The 20,481-nt window shown below is 40.5% G+C and overlaps 1 protein-coding gene across 1 annotated transcript in view; it reads right to left on the bottom strand.

The window, feature by feature from the left end:
• Window positions 1-5,595: 5,595 nt before the first annotated feature.
• LOC122553921 (leucine-rich repeat-containing protein 74A) overlaps window positions 5,596-20,481 on the bottom strand; it is a 104,180-nt gene continuing 89,294 nt past the window's right edge. The window contains exons 13-16 of the mRNA XM_043698428.1: window positions 19,936-20,079; window positions 17,667-17,771; window positions 15,325-15,410; window positions 5,596-6,154 (exon numbers count right to left, since the gene is read on the bottom strand). Of these exons, the coding sequence (XP_043554363.1) occupies window positions 5,596-6,154; window positions 15,325-15,410; window positions 17,667-17,771; window positions 19,936-20,079 (894 nt within the window). The remainder of the gene's footprint in view (window positions 6,155-15,324; window positions 15,411-17,666; window positions 17,772-19,935; window positions 20,080-20,481) is intronic.

The raw sequence follows: 20,481 nt of genomic DNA, 5'->3' as shown, positions 1-20,481 counted from the left end.
GAAAACATGGTGGAAGAGCTAGTCAGAATTGATTGAAAGCAGGAAAGATGATGGAGCAGGAATGGCAAAAATTTCTGCAGGTAATTCGGGAGGCACAGCAGAAATTCATCCCAAGGAAGAAGAAACATACTAAGGGGAGGTCAAGGCAACCATAGCTGACGACCGTAAAAGCAAAATAAAAAGCAATGTGGTGAAGGTAAGTGGAAAGCCAGATGATTGGAAACCCCTTCAAAACCAACAGACCCCAACTAAAACAACAATAAAAAGGGAGAAGATGAAAAATACACAAGGTAAGAGAGAGGCAAGAGTGGACATTGAACTGCTGGAAAATGAGGCTGGAGAAGTAGTAATAGGGAGCAAAGAAATGGTGGAGAAACTGAATAGGCACTTTGCATCAATCTTAATGGTGGAAGACACAGAGGCATACCAAAACTTCAAGAGAGTCAGGAGGCAGAGGTGAGTGTCATGCCCATCACTAAGGAGAAGGTGCTGATGAAGTTGTGTTGTCTGAAGGTGGACAAATCACCCAGACGGGAGGGACTGCACATCAGTGTTTTGAAGGAAATAGGTGAGCAAATTATGGAGGAGTTGCTGGGGATCTGTCAAAAATAACTGGAGTCAGGGAGGATCACAGAGGGCTACAAAGGTTTTACAATCAATTGTTAAGGACCAGGTTACAGAGTACTTGGAAGTGCATGGTAATAAAGGTCTGAGTCAGCATGGTTTCATCAAGAGGAGGTCATGCCTGACAAATCTATTAGAAATCTTTAACGAGGTAATAAGCAAGTTAGACATAGGAAAGCCAGTGAACATGATCTGTTTGGATTTCCAGAAGGCCTAATACAAACTGCAACACAGGAGGCTGCTAATTAAGATGAAAGTGCGTTGTTTTAGGGGCAAAGCACTGGCATGGGTAGAAGATTGGCTGATTGGCAGAAGGCAGAGAGTAAGGATAAAGAAGTATTTTTCAGCATGGCAGACAGTGACTAGTGGAATCCTGCAGGGGTCAGTGTTGGGACCATCAACTATTCAAATTATACATTAACAATGTGGACAAAGGAATTAAAGGTACTGTTGCTAAGTTTGCTAATGACACAAAGATCAGTGGAAGGACAGGTAGTTTTGAGAAAGTGTGGAGGCTGCAAAAGAACTTGGACAGCTAGGGAAGTGGGAAAAAAAGTGGCAAATAAAGACGATGTGGGAAAATGTGACGTTATGCCCTTTAATAGGAAGAATGGGGGATGGACTATTTTCTAAAGAGGGAAAGGCTTCGGAAATCTGAAGCACAAAGGGATTGGGAGCCCAAGATCAGGATTCACTTGAAGTTAACCTGCAGGTTCATTTGGCAGTTAGAAAGAGAAATGCAATGCTGGTAGTCATTTCGAAAGGGCTAGAATACAAGAGCAGAAATGTACTGCTGACACTATATAAGGCTCTGGTCAAACCGCATTTGGAACATTGTTAACAGGTTTGGGCCCCATATTTAAGGAAGGATGCGCTGGCCTTGGAGAGGGTCCAGAGGAGGTTTACCAGAATGATCCTGGAGATGAAGAGCTTGTTATAGGAGGAACGGTTAAGGATTCTGGGTCTGCACTTGGAGGAGTTTAGGAGGATGAGGAGGGGTTCTGATTGAAATGTACAGAATACCGAGAGGTCTGAATAGAGTGGACATGGAGAAGAAGTCCCCACTAATAGGATAGATCAAGACCTGAGGCCACAGTCTCGGAGTGAAGCGATGGTCCTTAAGAATGGAGATGAGGAGGAATTTCTTCAGCCAGAGGGTGGTGAATCTGTAATGGGGAGGAGGCAAAAGAATGGAGTTGAAAACCAACAGTCATGATTTAGTGTGGAGCAGACCTGGCCTAATTCTGCTCCTATATCAATGATCTGTTAGTCGTGACCACTACTCACATTGCTACTTCATACTGGCTTTGTGAAACAGCTTGACCTGTTGCCAAATACTTGAGATCATTATGTTTCCAGGATAATCTGTGGTACTTTTCAGGACCAAGACAGCTTTCGGACTTTTCATGAGTTTGCACTATATACAGTGCAAATCAGAGTCCATTTGCCGACTTCTCATGCAATATAAATGTTGTTTTCCCATTGAAGTGGTATTCTCGTGAATTGTCCTGATGAGTGCAAGAGGAAAAGATTTAATAAGACCCATTATCAGCAATTCTCAAATACTGTTCTACCAAATGACTGTTCATCTTGTATATTCAGAGGAACCTCAATTATCCAAATATCAATTATCCGAAGGAGATCTCGAGGTCCCGATAGAAACATTACATCAAAGACGTGTTTCCAACACTGATCGCGTCTTTTGTTTACAATGATTAAATAGGCACTGTCTCCAAATGACTGACCTCCCGCCCTCTCTCTCTCCCCACACTTTCCCTGGAATTCTACAGAGGGGTGTACCCTAAATACCCCCCCTTCCCCAGATAATCTCTCCAACATTGTCCTACATGGCAGAGGTGGAACCTGTCAAAAGGTTGCAGTAAAATGTTGTGTGTCTGTGACTGTGTGCATGTGCTATTTGGAGACCTAACCCACAAAGGCAACAGCAGCAGTCTTGTTGTTGGTGTCCAGTCTGGCTGCCCAGGAGAGGGACGAGGGGGTGGGGTGGAGAGTGAGCGGGCAGGTGTGAGGTGTTGGACTGGGTTGGGGGGTGGGCAGGAGGCAGTGTTGGATGGGGGGTGCAGGGGCTTGCACGCAGTTGCTGTTGCCTAGTCTCCTGAATAGGGAGTGGACTTAATAGAAAATTCCAAGCCCCAGAGGAAAGACATTTAATTGATTAACCGAATAATCAATTATCCGAACAGATTAGTGGGCGGCACGGTGGTTAGCACTGCTGCCTCACAGCACCAGAGACCCGGATTCAATTCCCACCTCAGGCGATTGACTGTGTGGAGTTTGCACGTTCTCCCCGTGTCTGCGTGGGTTTCCTCCAGGTGCTCCGGTTTCCTCCCACTGTCCAAAGATGTGCAGGTCAGGTGAATTGACCATGCTAAATTGCCCGTAGTGTTAGGTAAGAGGTAAATGTAGGGGGTATGGGTGGGTTGCGCTTCGGCGGGTCGGTGTGGACTTGTTGGGCCGAAGGGCCTGTTTCCACACTGTAACGTAATGTAATCTAATCTAATTAGTGCCCCCCCCCCCTCCCCATCTCGTTCTGATAATCGAGGTTCCTCGATTGGTTTCTGCTGCAATTATCTTTGATGCCTTGGATAGTTTCAGTGCCATAAATCCTTCTTGTTCGTGTCAGTCTAAGCTACTGATACTGTATGAGAGAAAATGCCCATACCAACTCCTTAGCAGAAGATAGACTCAGACTTGATGAACAATAAATACATTTATTACATATCACATAGTAGCTAGCTATATTACAGCTTAGATACGTGGTAGTCTTGCAATAAACAATCAGATTTAATTTAAGACTTTGTTTTTAGTTAAATTAGCAATCACTGAAGTCGATACACACTTGGTGAAAACTGCATAACTCATAAGATACACAAAATGATGGTTAACTCCACCCAGGAGCAGTTCTTTATATCCTGATGTGTGGAGTTCATTTTTGATGTTAGAAAGAAATCATGTCTCACAAATTTGATTGAGCTTTTTAAAAAGTACCAAAGAAGGTTGATGAGGGCAGAGCAGTAGATGTGATCTATATGGACTTCAGTAAGGCGTTCAACAAGGTTCCCCATTGGAGACTGATTAGCAAGGTTAGATCTCATGGAATACAGAGAGAACTAGCCATTTGGATACAGAATTGGCTCAAAGGTAGAAGACAGAGGGTGGTGGTGGAAGGTTGTTTTTCAGACTGGAGGCCTGTGTCCAGTGGAGTGCCAAAGGATTGGTGCTGGGCCTCTACTTTTTGTCATTTACATAAATGATTTTGATGCGAGCATAAGAGGTACAGTTAGTAAGTTTGCAGATGACACCAAAATTGGAGGTGTAGTGGACAGCGAAGAGGGTTACCTCAGATTCCAACAGGATCTGGACCAGATGGGCCAATGGGCTGAGAAATGGCAGATGAAGTTTAATGCAGATAAATGTGAGGTGCTGCATTTTGGGAAAGCAAATCTTAGCAGGACTTATACACTTAATATAAGGTCCTAGGGAGTGTTGCTGAACAAAGAGATCTTGAAGTTCAGGTTCATAGCTCCTTGAAAGTGGAGTCGCAGGTAGATAGGATAGTGAAGAAGGTGTTTGGTATGCTTTCCTTTATTGGTCAGAGTATTGAGTATAGGAGTTGGGAGGTCATTTTGCAGCTGTACAGGACATTGATCAGGCCAGTGTTGGAATATTGCATGCAATTCTGGTCTCCTTCCTATCGGAAAGATATTGTGAAATTTGAAAGGGTTCAGAAAAGATTTACAAGGATGTTGCCAGGGTTGGAGGATTTGAACTATGGGGAGAGGCTGAACAGGCTGGGGCTGTTCTCCCTGGAGTGTCGGAGGCTGAGGGGTGACCTTATAGAGGTTTACAAAATTATGAGGGGCTTGGATAGGATAAATAGACAAAATCTTTTCCCTGGGATCGGGGAGTCCAGAACTAGAGGGCATAGGTTTAGGGTGAGAGGGGAAAGATATAAAAGAGATCTAAGAGGCAACATTTTCACGCAGAGGATGGTACGTGTATGGGCTGCCAGAGGATGTGGTGGAGGCTGGTACAATTGCAACATTTAAGAGGCATTTGGATGGGTATATGAATAGGAAGGGTTGGAGGGATATGGACCAGGTGCTGGCAGGTGGGACTAGATTGGGTTGGGATATCTGGTTGGCATGGATGGGTTGGACCGAAGGGTCTGTTTCCATGCTGTACATCTCTATGACTCTATGACTCTAAACTTTCAGTTGCTAACTGTTGTAGAAAACATTATACACTTATTTTCCATTTCTCCACAGCCCTGCAAAAGCTTTCCCTTCAGATATTTAAACAATTCCTTTTGAATGTGTTAGTGAATCTATTTCTACCAAAGTTTTGAAGTTTACCACACTGTGACTGCTCAAAAATAATCTAATTTTGTCTCTGGTTCTTTTGCCATTTACGTTCCATGAAGCATATGTCATAAAAGAGTGCACAAAAAAGTTTCAGAAACTAAGTCCCCAATTACTAGTATAGTAAAAACCCTGTGAATTACAAAACCATTCTCACCGTGACCATCTCAGGTTCAAGTTCATTTAATCTATGCCCCAGTCACATGATTTGACGAGGGAGGGAGCTCATGGTCTCTATTTCTTGGCTTATGCAAAATAATAGTAAGTAAGAGATCATGCCTTCTTGACATCAAGACTCATACATTATTAATAGTCACTTTCTGAGGGACTGAGATCTGTGGCACAGCAAAGAGACCATGCTTTTAAATATGGAGAGGGAAAGGAGGTTAGCAGGAATTTGCTTTCTTTAAAAGTGGTTCGTAATTCGCAGGTCATACAGAAGGTGGTTAGGCTAAGAACTGATTGGAGGTGACTATTGAGAGATAATTGAAAAGAAGTAGCTGAAGGAAATGGAATGATTGAAGGCGTGGTGAATGATTGAAAATAAACTACATGTAGGCTGGTAAAGTCCCATAAAAAGACGAAGGTACTACATTTTAGTCTTCAGCTGACTCTTATGGCCAGATGTTACTGATTGCGCCATCCAAAATGAAGTAGATGGCCTAGACTTTGTAACAGGGTCCAATTCCTGATCGAACATCTCACTTGGGTCTAACAGAGAACATCCAGGTGATTTAAGCAGCAGCTCAGGCTGTGAGACTGAGTTTACCTGGACAGAAGAACCCAACCTGGCACCAGAGACAGAAGGCCCATTACTGGAATGGCTAAATGGACGGTGCACTTGTATGTTACTCAAGATTGGTACTGAGTACTGACTGCTGTTTGACCTCCCCACATGATGCCACGAGCTCAATGATGTGCCAGATAAGTGTTGGGAACTGAAGGACTTAAGTGTTTGGATGGCTGGCAACTTAACCTGACCAGGTACAATGACAAATGAATTTCGTGGGGTGATGGCCTTTATTGCACTGTTCAGTGTTTTCAGTACCCGCTGGGCCTTTTGTTTCTCTTTCCTCTGGCGGGTTTCCTCTTTATGGAGTTGCTCCCTTTGGTCCCGGATCATTCGCTTCCTGGTGTCAACCAGATTCCTGTTCAACTCCAAATTTGTATGAAGAGGTAAAGGAACAAATGAATCAAAGGAAGGAAGTATGAAAAACATGAATAAAAAAAGACATGAATTATTGAAAGTTTTTGTTTAAACCAAAGCAGACTAATCACATTTTGCATTTTAAATCCTACAGTAGGTGTGTGACGGACAAATCTCTATAAGCAAGGTGCTCATTCTGGAGCTTTGTCAGTGAACACCAGTGACCTTGCAAAGTGTTCCATGGTAACGATAAATGCATTCAAAGTGCTGCGTAATTAACAAAACCTTTCTTAGATTGGTTACCTGTAACTGGTAAATTTGAAGATCACAAATAATTGGTGAAGTGGACAGTGAAGAAGGTTACCTCAGAGTTCAACGGTACCTTGATCAGATGGGCCAATGGGTCAAGGAGTGGCAGATGGAGTTTAATTCAGATAAATTTGAGATGCTACATTTTGAAAAGGCAAATCAGGACAGGACTTATACACTAAACGGTAAGGTCCTGGAGAGTGTTGCTGAACAAAGAGACCTTGGAGTGAGCAGGTTCATATCCTTGAAAGTGGAGTCGCGGGTAGATAGGTTAGTGAAGAAGATTTTGTATGTTTGCCTTCATTGGTTAGTGCACTGAATATAGGGATTGGGAGGGTACGTTGAGGCTGTGCAGGACATTGGTTAGGCCACTATTGGAATACTGGATGCAATTCTGGTCTCCCTGCTATAGGAAGGATGTTGTGAAACTTGAAAGGGTTCAGAAAAGATTTACCCAGACTATTTTCCCTGGAGCACCAGAAGCGGAGGGGGTGACCTTATAGAGGTTTATAAAAGCATGAGGGGCATGGATAGGATAAATAGACAAGGTCTTCAGACCAAGGTGGGGGAGTCCAAAACTAGATGGCATAGGTTTAAGGTGAGAGGGGCAAGACTTAAAAGGAATCCAAGGGGCAACTTTTTCACAGAGAGGGTGGTGTGTGTACGGAAGGAGCTGCCAGGGAAGTGGTCGAAGCTGGTACAATTACAACATTTAAAAGTCATCTAGATAGTTACATGAGTAGAAATCATTTAGAGGGATATGGGCCAAATGCTGGCAAATGGGACTAGATTTATTTAGTCGACATGGACGAGTTGGACCAAAGGGTCTGTTTCTGTGTGCTGTACATCTTTGACTCTTAAGTGAGCAACATGGAATATAACGTGATAAATGTGACGTTGTTCACTTTAGAGGGGAGAACAAAAAAACAATATATTTAACTGGAGAAAAACTGCAGAAAGCTGCAATGCAAAGGGACTTGGGGTTACTTGTGCCCAAAGGCTAATGTAATGTTAACCCTTATTTCAAGGGGTATGGAGTATAAGAGCAGGGAAGTCACAGTGCAGTCATATAAAACGACGTCAGGAGGACTGTGAGCAGTTTTGCTCCCCTTATTTGGAAAGAAAACATTTCATTGGAAGGAGTACAGATGATCCCCAGTGTGGAGGGATTGTTATAAGCAAAGGTTAAACACGCTGGGACTTTGCTCATTGGAATTTAGAAGAATGAGAAGTGATCTGACAGAAACATGTAGGATTCTTACAGGGCTTGGTAGAGTAAATACTGAGAGGATGTTTCCCCTCATTGGAGAGTCTCGGACCAGGGGGCATAATCTCAGAATAAAGGGGCACTAATTTAAGACTGAGTTGAGAAGGAGTTTATTTTCTCAGAAGTTTGAGAGTCTTTGGAACTCCTTGCTACACAGAGCGGTGGCGATTGAGTCCTTTTGTCTACTTAAGGCTGAGATAGATAGATTTTGATCGGTATGGAAATCAAGGGTTATGGGGAAAAAGCAGAACAGTGGACGTGAAAGATGTTGGATCCCTCACGATCCTATTGAATGTTGGAACAGGCTCAAGGAACTGAATAGTCCACTCCTATTCCAGTTTCTTAAGGGTACCTGGAGGGAAGACACTGCTTCTCCTGGAAGTTGTTTATATTGAGCCTGCACTGTGCGTATTGCTTGGCTAAATGAGAGTGCTTGAGAGTTGGGTGAAAACAGGGAGTTAGATGAAACAGGGAATTGGTGAATCTGAAAGACGGAGTCCTGGTCTGGGAAGTTCAGAAAGTGTCACGGTCCCAACAGAAACAGCCGTAGTAAGGGGTGCAGAAAGGCGCTTCTGTGGTCACAGACCAGAATGCTATACTGCCTCCCTGTTGCAAGGATCAGAGATATCATGGAGTAGCTATAGTACATTCTTGAACAGGATGGTGAACAGTCATGGTTGTGGCACACATAGATACCAACAATATAGGTAAACAAAGGGATGAGGACTTGAAAGCTGAATATAGGAAGTTAGGATATCTATTAAAATGCAAGCCTGCAAATATAGTAATTTCAAGATTACTCCCAGTGGCATGTGCTAATGAAAGGAGGAAACAGATGAATGCATGGCTGGAGAAATTGTGTGCTATGGAGAGGTTTAGATTCTTGAGACATTGTGATCATTTCTGGGGAAGGTGAGGCCTATACAAGCCTGACGGATTACACCTCAGCAAAGATGGGAAAAAGATCCTCCTGGGGTTTTTGCTACTTCCATTGGTGAGGTTTTAAACTGGTGTGGTGGTGGATGGGAACCAAAATGTAGGCTCAGATGGATCAGATTCAGAATGCGAAATGAGAGGTAGAACATTAGTTAATGATGGGAGCAGGGAAATTATTTGCTTGTTCAATGGCTTCTTATTCTGTTAAGATTTATTTTTATTGCTTTTAAAACGTGTAAACTTTATACATGCTTACTAGCATAATTTTAAGATACATATATTTGAGAATGTGAGGAATTGTGAGTTATTATTTTTGAGATGGGTTGGATAGACTGTAATCTTTACATTCATGTCTTTTCCTATGTCCATCATAGCTTCACCGTGTTTAGGTTTATGGGTGAATTCTGTAGAATATAGATTCTCTTTAAAACAAAATATAATTTAGTAAAACTTAATTTAATGTTTCATCTTTAATAGCAAATAAAGCAAAACATTTGTCAGGGAGAAGGATTTAACTCAACATACAGTGTTCCTGTAATTAACCTCATCTTCTCTCTCTCCTTTGTTTTTGCTGTCTAGTTGACCTTTACCATCTTGTACATGTCACCTGACTTATCAAAATCTATGGTTCCTGAAGCAGTGTGAAGCTATTTTGAAAAGAGATTAAAAAGAAGTTTAGTTTGTAGCAGATGACTGAGGTACATTAGAATTGGGTGAATTCATTGTTAAGATCTGTGTTTACCATTCACGAATGGACCATACTGGATGTTAATCCTTAAAACTGATGACCAACTCTTCAGCTAAATTCATTAACAATTTACATCTGACCTGCCCCTGTAGCTGCAGTATGTTTATGGCTGGTTCAGTTCAATTATTTGTGAATGGTAATCCCCAAGATGTTGACTGTTAGGAATTCTGAAATGGTAATGTTATTAACTGTCAAGGGGTCATGTTTAAATTCTCTTTTAATGGAGATAGTCACTGCCTGACATGAATGTTATTTACCTTTTGTCAGCCAAGCTTGGATATTGTCCATGTGTTGCTGCGTTTGGACTTGGACTGTTTCAGTATCTGAGGAGTTATGAGTTGTACTGAACATTATCCAATTATCAGGAACACCCCCACTTCTGACGTAAACAAAGAAGACAGGCTATCGATGAAGTAGCTGAAGATGACTGGGCTTAGGACACTGCTGTAGTGAGTCCTGGAACTGAAATGTTTGACCTCCAACAACCACAACCATCTTTCAGAGAGTTTCCCCTTGATTTCCAGTGACTCCACTTCATGTTACAAATGCAGCCTTAACATCAAGACTAATCACTGTCCCCTCACCTCTGGAACTCTGCTCTTTTGCCCATGTTTAGACTAAGCTTTTAATGAGGTCAGGAACTGAGTAATCATGGTACAACTTAAATGAGCATCAATGAGCAGGTTATTGCGAAGCAAGTACTGCTTAATAATACTGTTGATGACGTAAATCACTTATTCTTGATCAAGAGAGGACTGATGGGGCAATAATTTGCTGGAGTTCACTTTGTTATCCTACTGATATTATTATAGACAGATGTGTCTGCAGTGGACAGATTGGTGAGGATGAGGTTAAGTACACTTTACTCTCTTATAGGCTTGTATTCCCACTTTCTTTGGTCCATCAGGTTTACTGTGGCAATCAATAGCCCAAGGAAGTCCTAGCAATAGAATCTACCCAATGTTCTTTATTATAGCAAAGTTTACTACAAAAAAACTGGAAAAATCTCAATAATTGTACGTATACAATACTTGCAAACACAAATGGACTTGTACAAGGATCAGATCAAAACAGATGATATGTCCATTCCATCTCAACATCCAGTTAGTGATCTGTTGACCTCAAGCTAGCTAAATTTTTACAGTGAGGGAAGCAGTTGAAGCTGAACCTTATACAGTCTTGACCTTATACAGTCTTCAGCAAATAATCAATCTTACCACTTGCAAACATCACAAACATGTCAGGTTAATTGATCAAACAGACGTCAAAGTGTAAGACTTGCTTGTGCCTCCTTGAAAAGACATTTAGCTTTTGCCTATGATGAACCGTGACATAAAACTTAGCTTGCACTCAATGTTCATTATTTTTTATGTCATCACATCAACTGTGATATTCAGATAGCACAATTCCAGTAGACCATGTTAAAAATCTGATTCACTATCTGTTTTAAACAAAACGTCAGCTTTTACTGAGTTATTGTGACAGTTTAGTCCAAGACCTAGTTGCAAGTTTTGAAGTAAACAAATACACATATTCCTGCAGCCTCACACAAACACTTCAAAAACCCATGAGCTTTTAATCATTAGTTCATCAATAGATTTCAGAGTTTTTTTTCTTCTTATTTCATTCTAATTTAATTTCATTTTGGCTAACTGAGCAAATTTTAGGTTCATATCTACACTCTTGTAGGCTCCCTCACCACCTACTGCAGACCCAGTCAACAGCTATGCTCTTTAGGATTCAATTAGCTCAGTCAGTAGCAATGCAGATGAGGCATTGGTGATGGACAATGAAGTTGCCCACCCAGTGTGCATTCTGTGCCCTTGCAACCCTCAGTGATTCCTCCAAATGGTTTTCAACATGGAGGAGTACTGATTTGTCAGCTGAGAGTGGGCAATACATGGTAATCAGCAGGAAGTTTCCTGTCTAATGTTTGCCCTGATGCCTTGAGACGTCATGGGTCCGGAGTCAATGTAGAAGATTACACTATTGCGTCTCCAGCTCTGTTGGGTCCACCCTGTCGCTGAGACTGGACATACCCAGGATTGGTAACGGTGATGTCCGGGAATTTCGTGTAAGGTCTGATTCTGTGTATATGAATGTGTACAGTGTTCAGACATTATCATTCGGTCAGAAAATCATATATTAAATCCTCACTACAGAATCTACAATGAAAATTAGTGCTATACCTTTGGTGGTGCCTACTTTTGGATGAGATGTTAAACTGAGGCCTTATCTGTTCTTTCAGCTGGAATGTATTTGTTACAATTTGATGGTCAGGGCAGTCCATCCACTGTCCTGAGCAATATTTAACCAATTTCAATTTAAAAATGCTTCAATAACTTTGGAGTGTTTTAGGGCATCCTGAGATTGCAAAAGACACTGTAGAAATGCACGTTCTAACAGGACAACTTTGAATGATCTTCACAGCTCCAGTAAAGGATAATTTATCTTTAATCCACTTACTATCTCTGCATTCCACAACAGCTGATTGTCCACTCATTTCCCTCTATTCAGCCTCAAAATGCACCTGGTCTGAATTTATCACGTTTGCCTCCAAGTCAGAGACCATTATAACTTGGACATACCTTGCTTTCACTGTTGCTGTACCAAAGTTCAGAAGCATCCTATTTTAGAAGTATATACCTTCACTACACTGACAGCAGCAATTAAAGCAGAAGCCTCAACAGCATCTTATGAAAGATAACTACGGATAAGCGATGTGTGCTGGCCTTGCCAGTGATGCCCATGGTTCTGGATTTTTTTTTTAAATAACAGAACAGTTCTATTCTCCTCAAGAGATAATCTTCTTTGAGGAAGAGACCAAAAACTTAGTTGAAAAAAGATTAGGTTTTACTGTTGTAAAAACTGTGAATTTTTATTTCTCTGTATTTTTCACTGTGGGCTAAAATGAGAAAAGAACTGTTTTAAAACCAAGGATTACTGGAAGATTGATCCATGGTTTGAAAGCAAGTAACATCACACTCATTTTACACAGCTGTTTGTCCTTTGAGAAGGTGAGGGTAAAGAGGTTGATGAAGTGTATATGGATTTCATTAAGGCATTTGATAAAGTTCCCCATGGTAGGCTACTGCACAAAATATGGAGGCAAGGGATTGAGGGCAGTTTCGTGGTTTGGATCAGAAATTGGCTAGCTGAAAGAAGACAGAGGGTGGTGGTTGATGGGAAATGTTCATCCTGGAGTTCTGTTACTAGTGGTGTACCGCAAGGATCTGTTTTGGATTCACTGTTGTTTTTAATTTTCATAAACAACCTGGATGAACGCGTAGAGGGATGGGTTAGTAAATTTGCGGATAACACTAAGGTCGGTACTGTTACGGATAGTGCTGAAGGATGTTGTAGGTTACAGAGGGACACAGATAAGACTACTTACAGTGTGGAAACAGGCCCTTCGGCCCAACAAGTCCACACCGCCCCGCCGAAGCGCAATCCACCCATACCCCTACATTTACCCCTTACCTAACACTACGGGAAATTTAGCATGGCCAATTCACCTGACCTGCACATCTTTGGACTGTGGGAGGAAACCGGAGCACCCGGAGGAAACCCACGCAGACACGGGGAGAATGTGCAAACTCCACACAGTCAGTCACCTGAGGTGGGAATTGAACCCGGGTCTCTGGCCTCTGGCGCTGTGAGGCAGCAGTGCTAACTGCTGTGCCACCGTGCCGCCCACTTTTTAACTTTCTTTCTTGTCCTCCTTGATCCATGTGCTGCTTCCCAAATGGTTAGCCACATCATCCTCTAATTCAGCGCTGCAGAGCTGCGCTGAGAGGTGGCGAACGGAGTTTAATGCAGAAAAGCGTGAGGTCATTCACTTTGGAAGGATTAACAGGAATGCAGAGTACTGGGCGAACAGTAAGATTCTTGGTAGTGTAGATGAGCAGAGAGATTTTGGTGTACATTGATCCCTGAAAGTTGCCACTCAGGTTGATAGGGCTGTTAAGGCATATGATGTTTTAGCTTTTATTAGTAGTGGGATCAAGTTTCGAAACCATGAGATCATGCTGCAGCTGTACAAAACTCTGGTGCAGCTACATTTGGAGTATTGCCTACAGTTCTGGTCACCGCATTATAGGAAGTTTGTGGAAGCTTTGCAAAGGGTTCAGAGAAGATTTATAAGGATGTTGCCTAGTATGGAGGGAAGTTCTTACGAGGAAAGGTTGAGGGACTTGAGGCTATTTTGTTAGAGAGAAGAAGGTTGAGAGGTGACTTAATTGAGACATATAAGATACTCAGAGGGTTAGATCGGTGAACAGTGAGAGCCTTTTTCTGAGGATGGTGATGGCTAGCACAAGGGGGCATATCTTCAAATTAAGGGGTGATAGATATAGGACAGATGTCAGAGGTAGTTTTTTTACTCAGTAGTAGTTGCGTGGAACGCACTGCTGGCAACAGTTGTAGGCTCACCAACAACTTTACGGGCATTTAAATGGTCTTTGGATAGGCATATGGACAAAGATGGAATAGTATAGGTTAGATGGGCTTCGGATTGGTTTCACAGGGTGGCAAACATTGAGGGCTGAAGGGCCTGTACTGCGCTGTAATATTCTATCAGTAATTGATATGCAGTTTGTAGACAAGGTGAAGCTGATTGGTTGAGGACAAATGGAGCTTTGTTTGAGAACAATAACCTGGTTGTTAATGGCCTCATGACAAATAATTGATGACAAAGGCCTTTTGCCTTCCAACAATTATATCATTGGTTCTTAGGTAGACGAACAGCTTTGAGCTATAAGCAAAATAGGGAGAGGCCTTCAAACTTTCAGGAGCTCTGTAGTAAAACCTAATTTAGGACTGAAAGAAACATGTTTTTTTTTCCTTCAGCACTTCGTGTTCAGCGAGAATCTACATATCAGTATTGATTTAATTCTCACTCCTCTAACCTTCAGTATATTCACCACTATTGGAAAGAAAGTCATTCCAAACATGCAACAATCATTAATGGAATGTGGGGATCATTGGCAAGACATTTATTGTCCATTCCTGATTACTGTTCAGAAAGTTGTAGTGAATCTCATTCATGAACATAAAGGATTGACTTGATTATCCATTTTAGAGGACAGGGAAAAGTTAACTAGAGTGCTGTGACTCTGGGATCACATGTTGGCCAGACCAAGTAAAGCTATCAGGTTTACACCCCTATAGGATGTTAGTGAATTGCTGTATTTTTCTAACACTCCTGCAGTTTCAGTGTCACTATTAGTTTTTGCTCAATTTTATTTAATTAACTGAATTAAAATTTTCCAGTTGGGCAACATTTTGATCTGCAAGGGAACATTCGACAGATTTTGGATAACCAAAAGAGTAAAGTGTTATGGTGATTGGGGGAGGTGATGGACTTATGGTATTACTACTGGACTGTTCATTCAGAGACCCAGATAATGTTCAGGTGATCTGGGTTTGAATCCTGCCACAGCATATGGGGTAATTAAGAGTCTAATGATGACCATGAATCTATTGTCAATTGTTGGGAAAAACCCCATCTGATTCACTCATGTCCTTTATGGAAGTAAACTGCCATCCTTAACCTGGTCTGGCCTATATGTGACTCCGGACCACAGTAATGTAGTTGACTCTTAACTGTCCTCTGGGCAATTAGGGCTGGGCAATAAATGCTACCTGGCCAGCGACCCCCTCATCCTAAGAATGAAAACAGAGAAAAGAAGTAGTAGAGTGTGGATAGAAGGCAATAACAGTAGAGTTAAGGTCACAGCCAGATCGGCCATGATCTTATTGAATGGTGAAGTAGGCGCAATTTAATGAATGACTTGCTTCGGCTCCTATTTCCTATGAGCTGTCAGTGGAATTTGAATTCATATCACTTGATCATTAGTCTATAGATTATTAGTCCAATAATATAACCAAGCTACTATACCCTGTTCCTTACCTGTAGTCAATTGATCCAGTATTGTCTCTGTCAAGTTTGCTGAGTAGTTCTTCAACCTGAATGAGATCCAATGGAATGTTGAATTGCTGGAGAAATAAGATTAATAACAAAGAAATGAGAAAATTTCTATAGAGGTGATCGGACAAAAACCAGGTTTTCAATAGGTCTACGTTGCCATCTACCCCAGGAGAGTAAATTATTGTAGCTTCCACACCTGCCTTAGTCCGTCATCTCCTGAAACCTTCATCTATACATTAGATGAGTTGAGTCTGTAGGCATCAAATATTCTCCCACCTTCTACCTTAATTAAAAGTGAACAGTTCCAAAATTGAATAGCCTTATCCTAACTTGTATTAAGCTGCTTCCATGAAAACTTTATTGGTATCTTGATGTAATTATATAGATGAGGTGTGAGGTTAACTTTTCTAAGCTCTTTGGGGCCCATTTGGTCCTGTCAAAACCTGCCTACAATCATTCCTGCATCACAGATTGGTTAAGGTTTATACTAAGGCATTGCTTGGGCCAGTGGTGATACTGAGATTTGTATTGCTGTAGACAGAGAAAAGCAAAATCAAATTTGATGTAATTTCTGTTCTTTTGGAATGTCTGGATGGGCAGATCCAACAATGCGCAAGCAACTTGACATTACTCAGCACAAAGCTGCCTAATTGTTCGCCATTTACTCCCTCCATCATAGGTGCAACACGACTTTTGTGTGTCAAATAAACAAGAAGTATAACAGCAACTAACCTAAGACTTCTGTGACCTCTGCCTTTTGGAAAGATAAGGAGAACAGAACCACTCACTGGTTCTTCTCCAAGTCATGTAGCTTGACTGGTCATATTGACTTAAAAATATACAACCAAGCTGTTCAAGGAGACAGAACAATGCACGTTTCAAAGGGCAATTAGGATTGGGCAATAAGTGCAATTCCTGCACCTCTGAATGATCATATATTAAAATGAGGAGTAGCACTACTCAAAGTTCAGAATAGTTCTGAGAAAATATCATCGAATAAGTGAAATTTGGAAGATGGATTTAGTATGAATGCCAAAAAGGCAAAAACAAGAAGAGACTGGAGTGAAGATTAAAGCAGATGATATCAAATTGGAAGTAGTAAATAAGTTTGTCTATTTAGAACAAATGCTAACAGAAGATGGCATATGCGACCCAGATGTTCAAAGAAGGGTAGAGATTGCCAGAAATAATGTTTACAAGAAGAAAATTTAAGATTGTAACAAGGGAAAATACTCGTAGGATGCTACATTCTGTCCATTTTCTTATACATCTCAAAAACTGGGCAATAAAATGAAGATCTATGTAAGAAAGCAAAAACCTTTGAAATGTGGATAATAAGACTATACTAAGAATAGACAAGCTATAAGTCACGTAGAGAGGTACTTGAAATTGCAAAGGAAAAAAAGAACTCTTAAAAACAATATCCAGAAAGAAAAATATCAATGTTTTGGCCATATGATAAGATTGAAATGCTACAGAGATCTCTACAAAGCCGATTTCGAAACATTTTCTACCCTACCGTTGTTAGAATATTGAATGGACTCACAAACTGTTAACATTCGCTTGTACCTGTGTTTTTGTTTTTGCCATTGTTTATCTATTATTTATTAATCTGTACTACTTAATTATATGATCTGCCTGTATTGCTCGCAAGACAAAGCTTTTCACTGCACCTCGGTGCATGTGACAATAAATTCAGTTCAATTCTCTTGTAGAGGCCAAAGTGAAGCACAGCAAAAAGAAGGTTCAACTTTGGTATATTTGGATGATTTCACTTATTCGATGATAATGATTGGTTGCAACCAAACTACAGTGGATGTGTGAGGATAGCGCAAGGCAGATGAGTGTTGCATACCATGTTAGCTGGTTTCCTGGCAGGAGTGGCGACAAACAGCAGAAGCAAACCATTCAGTCCCTCCAGTCTGCTGCATAATTCATTTGTATTATGACTGAACTATTTCATACCTCATTTACCGGCTTTGGTACTATAATCCTTGATACATTAACCTGACAAAAATCTTCATTTTAGATTTTTCAGTTGACCCTGCCACATTCTTGTCAGCATTTTGTGGGAGAGATTCTGAATTTTAAATACTTTTGTACTGAAGAGCTGTTCCTAATGTCATTCCTGAACAGACTATCTCAAATTTTAAGTTTGCTGCTTTTAGTAATAATTTAATTATAATTTGTATCAAAACCTCAGTTTATGACTGAAGGCAGAAAGTCTTACACCTAAGATTCCACGTCACTGACTTTCCAAATCTTCTTTTATTATTGTTAATGGGGCATGTAAAATGTGTATTAGTGTGACAATCTCTGCAAACCTGTAAAGCTTTCTTGAAGTCGGAGATAGGCACACTCATATTTCCAGCTTTGTCCATGTTTCGAAAGAAATCAGACAGTCGGAGTTTGTGCTTATCGAGGTAATCCTGTTTGAAACAATTGCACGATAGTCATTGACAGTGTTAAAGTATTTATTGTTTGCATAGTTCTTTTGCTTCCTCCTTTCTCAAACACACTGGCTGTTCTTATTTAAGGGTGTGGGATAGTAATGCTGGCTAATGTAATATTTTCTCATGGCCACTTCGCTATCAAACCTTGAAAAGTCAGATGTAATACAACCATGATAGCTGTATTAGAGAGGTCTAGCAACATGTGCTCCGAAACTCCCTTGGATACTTTTTGAAAGCACTTTTGGTTATCCTGAAATTTCCATTCCTTCCTTTTGATGTTTGGATTGGATCCAGTCCCACAGATTATATTAGTGCACCAGTACTCAAACTGTACTGGGGGAAATCTGGACTCTTGCTGGAGGCTAGAACTAAGACTGGTCTGCATGGAACTAGTTGCCCTTCAAGATCTCCAGCTCCAGAGTGCAGGATGGTTGGGTGGAAGGACCATCTGCCTATAGGCAGCCAGTTAAGCACAAAGATCCCTTAATATCTCTGGATTACTTTCCTTTAAGGCATTACCTACTAGTAATTGTTTAGATATTTATATTTAATTAATTCAAACACATTATGATATGTCTGGGACAGGTAGGACTTGAACCTGGACCTTCTGGCTCAGGGGTAGGGATACTGGAACCCTAAAAGTAAATACAGAACTTGTTGTTTTCATCAATAGGTGAGAAAAACACACTTGCCCTTACAATGAGATACATAAGCTTTTGTGACCATTAATTGTTTATTAATTGTGTGTTTTAATTGTATACAGACAGTGGCTGTTGGAGATTGTATCAGTAAATCTATTGGTTTTAATGGTATGCTAAAAAATGTGTAAAATAAAGATTGGGACATGTTAATTAGTATATTTTATTTGTTTGCTCGATTTAATCAGAAGAATGTACAGAAACTTACGGGTTCTCATTATGCAATGGTAATGTCCATACCTCTGGGCTAGAAATCCTCACCTACTCCAATCACATTTCATAGCAACTCAGAGTGGGTTGTGTCCAGATCCTGGATGTAAGCCCCCAATCTGTTATGAAGGGGATTTTGAACCCCTCTAATAATTAATCCAAACTGTTATGGTGGGAATAGAGGTCTCTATCTAATAATTTAACCGGAAACACCCATGGAAGCTTGCCTCACCTCGTAATCTGTTAAACATTTGATTAAATGAAAGGAATCACTGATACTCACTTTATAAGTAACAATTAACTCTAATAGTAAACAAATTAACAGAATTACTAACAAGCCAAACAATTCCCCCCCCGAGATACTAGCTATTCCTTTACTGAACTAAATTCTACTGGTAAGCTGTTTCAATAAACACAAGTCCCACTTATCCAAATAATAAGAAAACAATAAATTAAAACTTTGCCTGTCAATGTTCACACAGGATGTGTCTTCCAGAATGTTCGACTATCTCTCCAGTCATAAATGCCTTTCTTCTACTGAATTCTGGTGTCAGAAGTATTGTTTATGAGTGTTGTGTACCTTTATGAATAGGTGGTGCTTTTTTAGAAAGCATGGAGATTTCAGTGAGAGCAAGGTGCTTTCCTCAGATGGCAGTTGGCTCTCTCTTAATTTTACAAATGCCCTCGCCTTTTATACCATTGATGACCTATTAATTTCTTTATAATCAGATTGGTTCGAGGTTGTCAAAACCATCAGATTTAAATATAATTGGGTTTTAGTATCTAGGCTAATATTCAAGCTGGTTGCCTTAATATCAAAATAAACCTATGTTGCCAATCAAACAGCAATTGATACATATGTTTCAATTTTAGAAAAGTGTGTACATCTGCAGCTTCTTGCAAACATTTTCTGGTTTAAATATCCAAGCTGAGGAAAGCCCTCTACCTCATAAAGGAGCCCAAGCCCTGTCCTCCCTTATTATTTTTACAAACATATTCTGGCTTCCTGCCTTCCACTTCACGAGTCCTCTACACAACTTCATAACAGTTGATTAAAAAGATTTATAAAGAAACTACATTGCGGTTTAGCGAAGCGAAGAGGTATATGTTTTTAATGTTGAACTCTGTAAATCAATGTAAATATGTTTATAGCGTGCAAGATAGTTTTAAAAGTAGTATTTCATGTTATAGGACCTACTTCAATAGGGGTCAAATTCATAGATTCTTCTTACCTGGATCACTTTCATTGGATCAGGTCGATGTTTACGACTTCCAGCAATGGATCCTCCAACTCCTTTAGTTTCAATCACAAACTGTGGACGATCTTGAGTAATACTCTTCAATAACTCCATGAAGTTTTCATTTACCAGTACATTCTGTAGCAATATAATCAGACAACAGAATATTTCCGTAACTCATTGGCAAGATAAGATTGATGTTAGTATTTTTTATCTTTCTGATTTTTCTACTATCCAGGATAACAAAGAGAGAAATAAGGAAGAGAGGATCAAATATGAAGGTAGGCTAGCCAATAATATTAAAAATGATAGTAAAATTTTCTTTCAATACATAAGAAACAAACGACAGGCAAAAGTAGACATTGGGCCACTTCAAACTGATGCTGGAAGCCGAGTGATGGGGGATAAGGAAATAGCTGGAGAACTTAATAAGTACTTTGCGTCAGTCTTCACAGTAGAAGACATGAGTAATATCCCAACAATTAAAGGGAGTCAGGGGGCTGAGTTGAGTATGGTTGCCATTACAAAAGAGAAAGTGCT

Source organism: Chiloscyllium plagiosum, chromosome 10 (assembly GCF_004010195.1).
Source record: "Chiloscyllium plagiosum isolate BGI_BamShark_2017 chromosome 10, ASM401019v2, whole genome shotgun sequence".
NCBI classification, from domain to species: Eukaryota; Metazoa; Chordata; class Chondrichthyes; order Orectolobiformes; family Hemiscylliidae; genus Chiloscyllium; species Chiloscyllium plagiosum.
The sequence above is the reverse complement of the archived record's forward strand: the minus strand, read 5'-3'. Positions and strand labels throughout refer to the sequence as shown.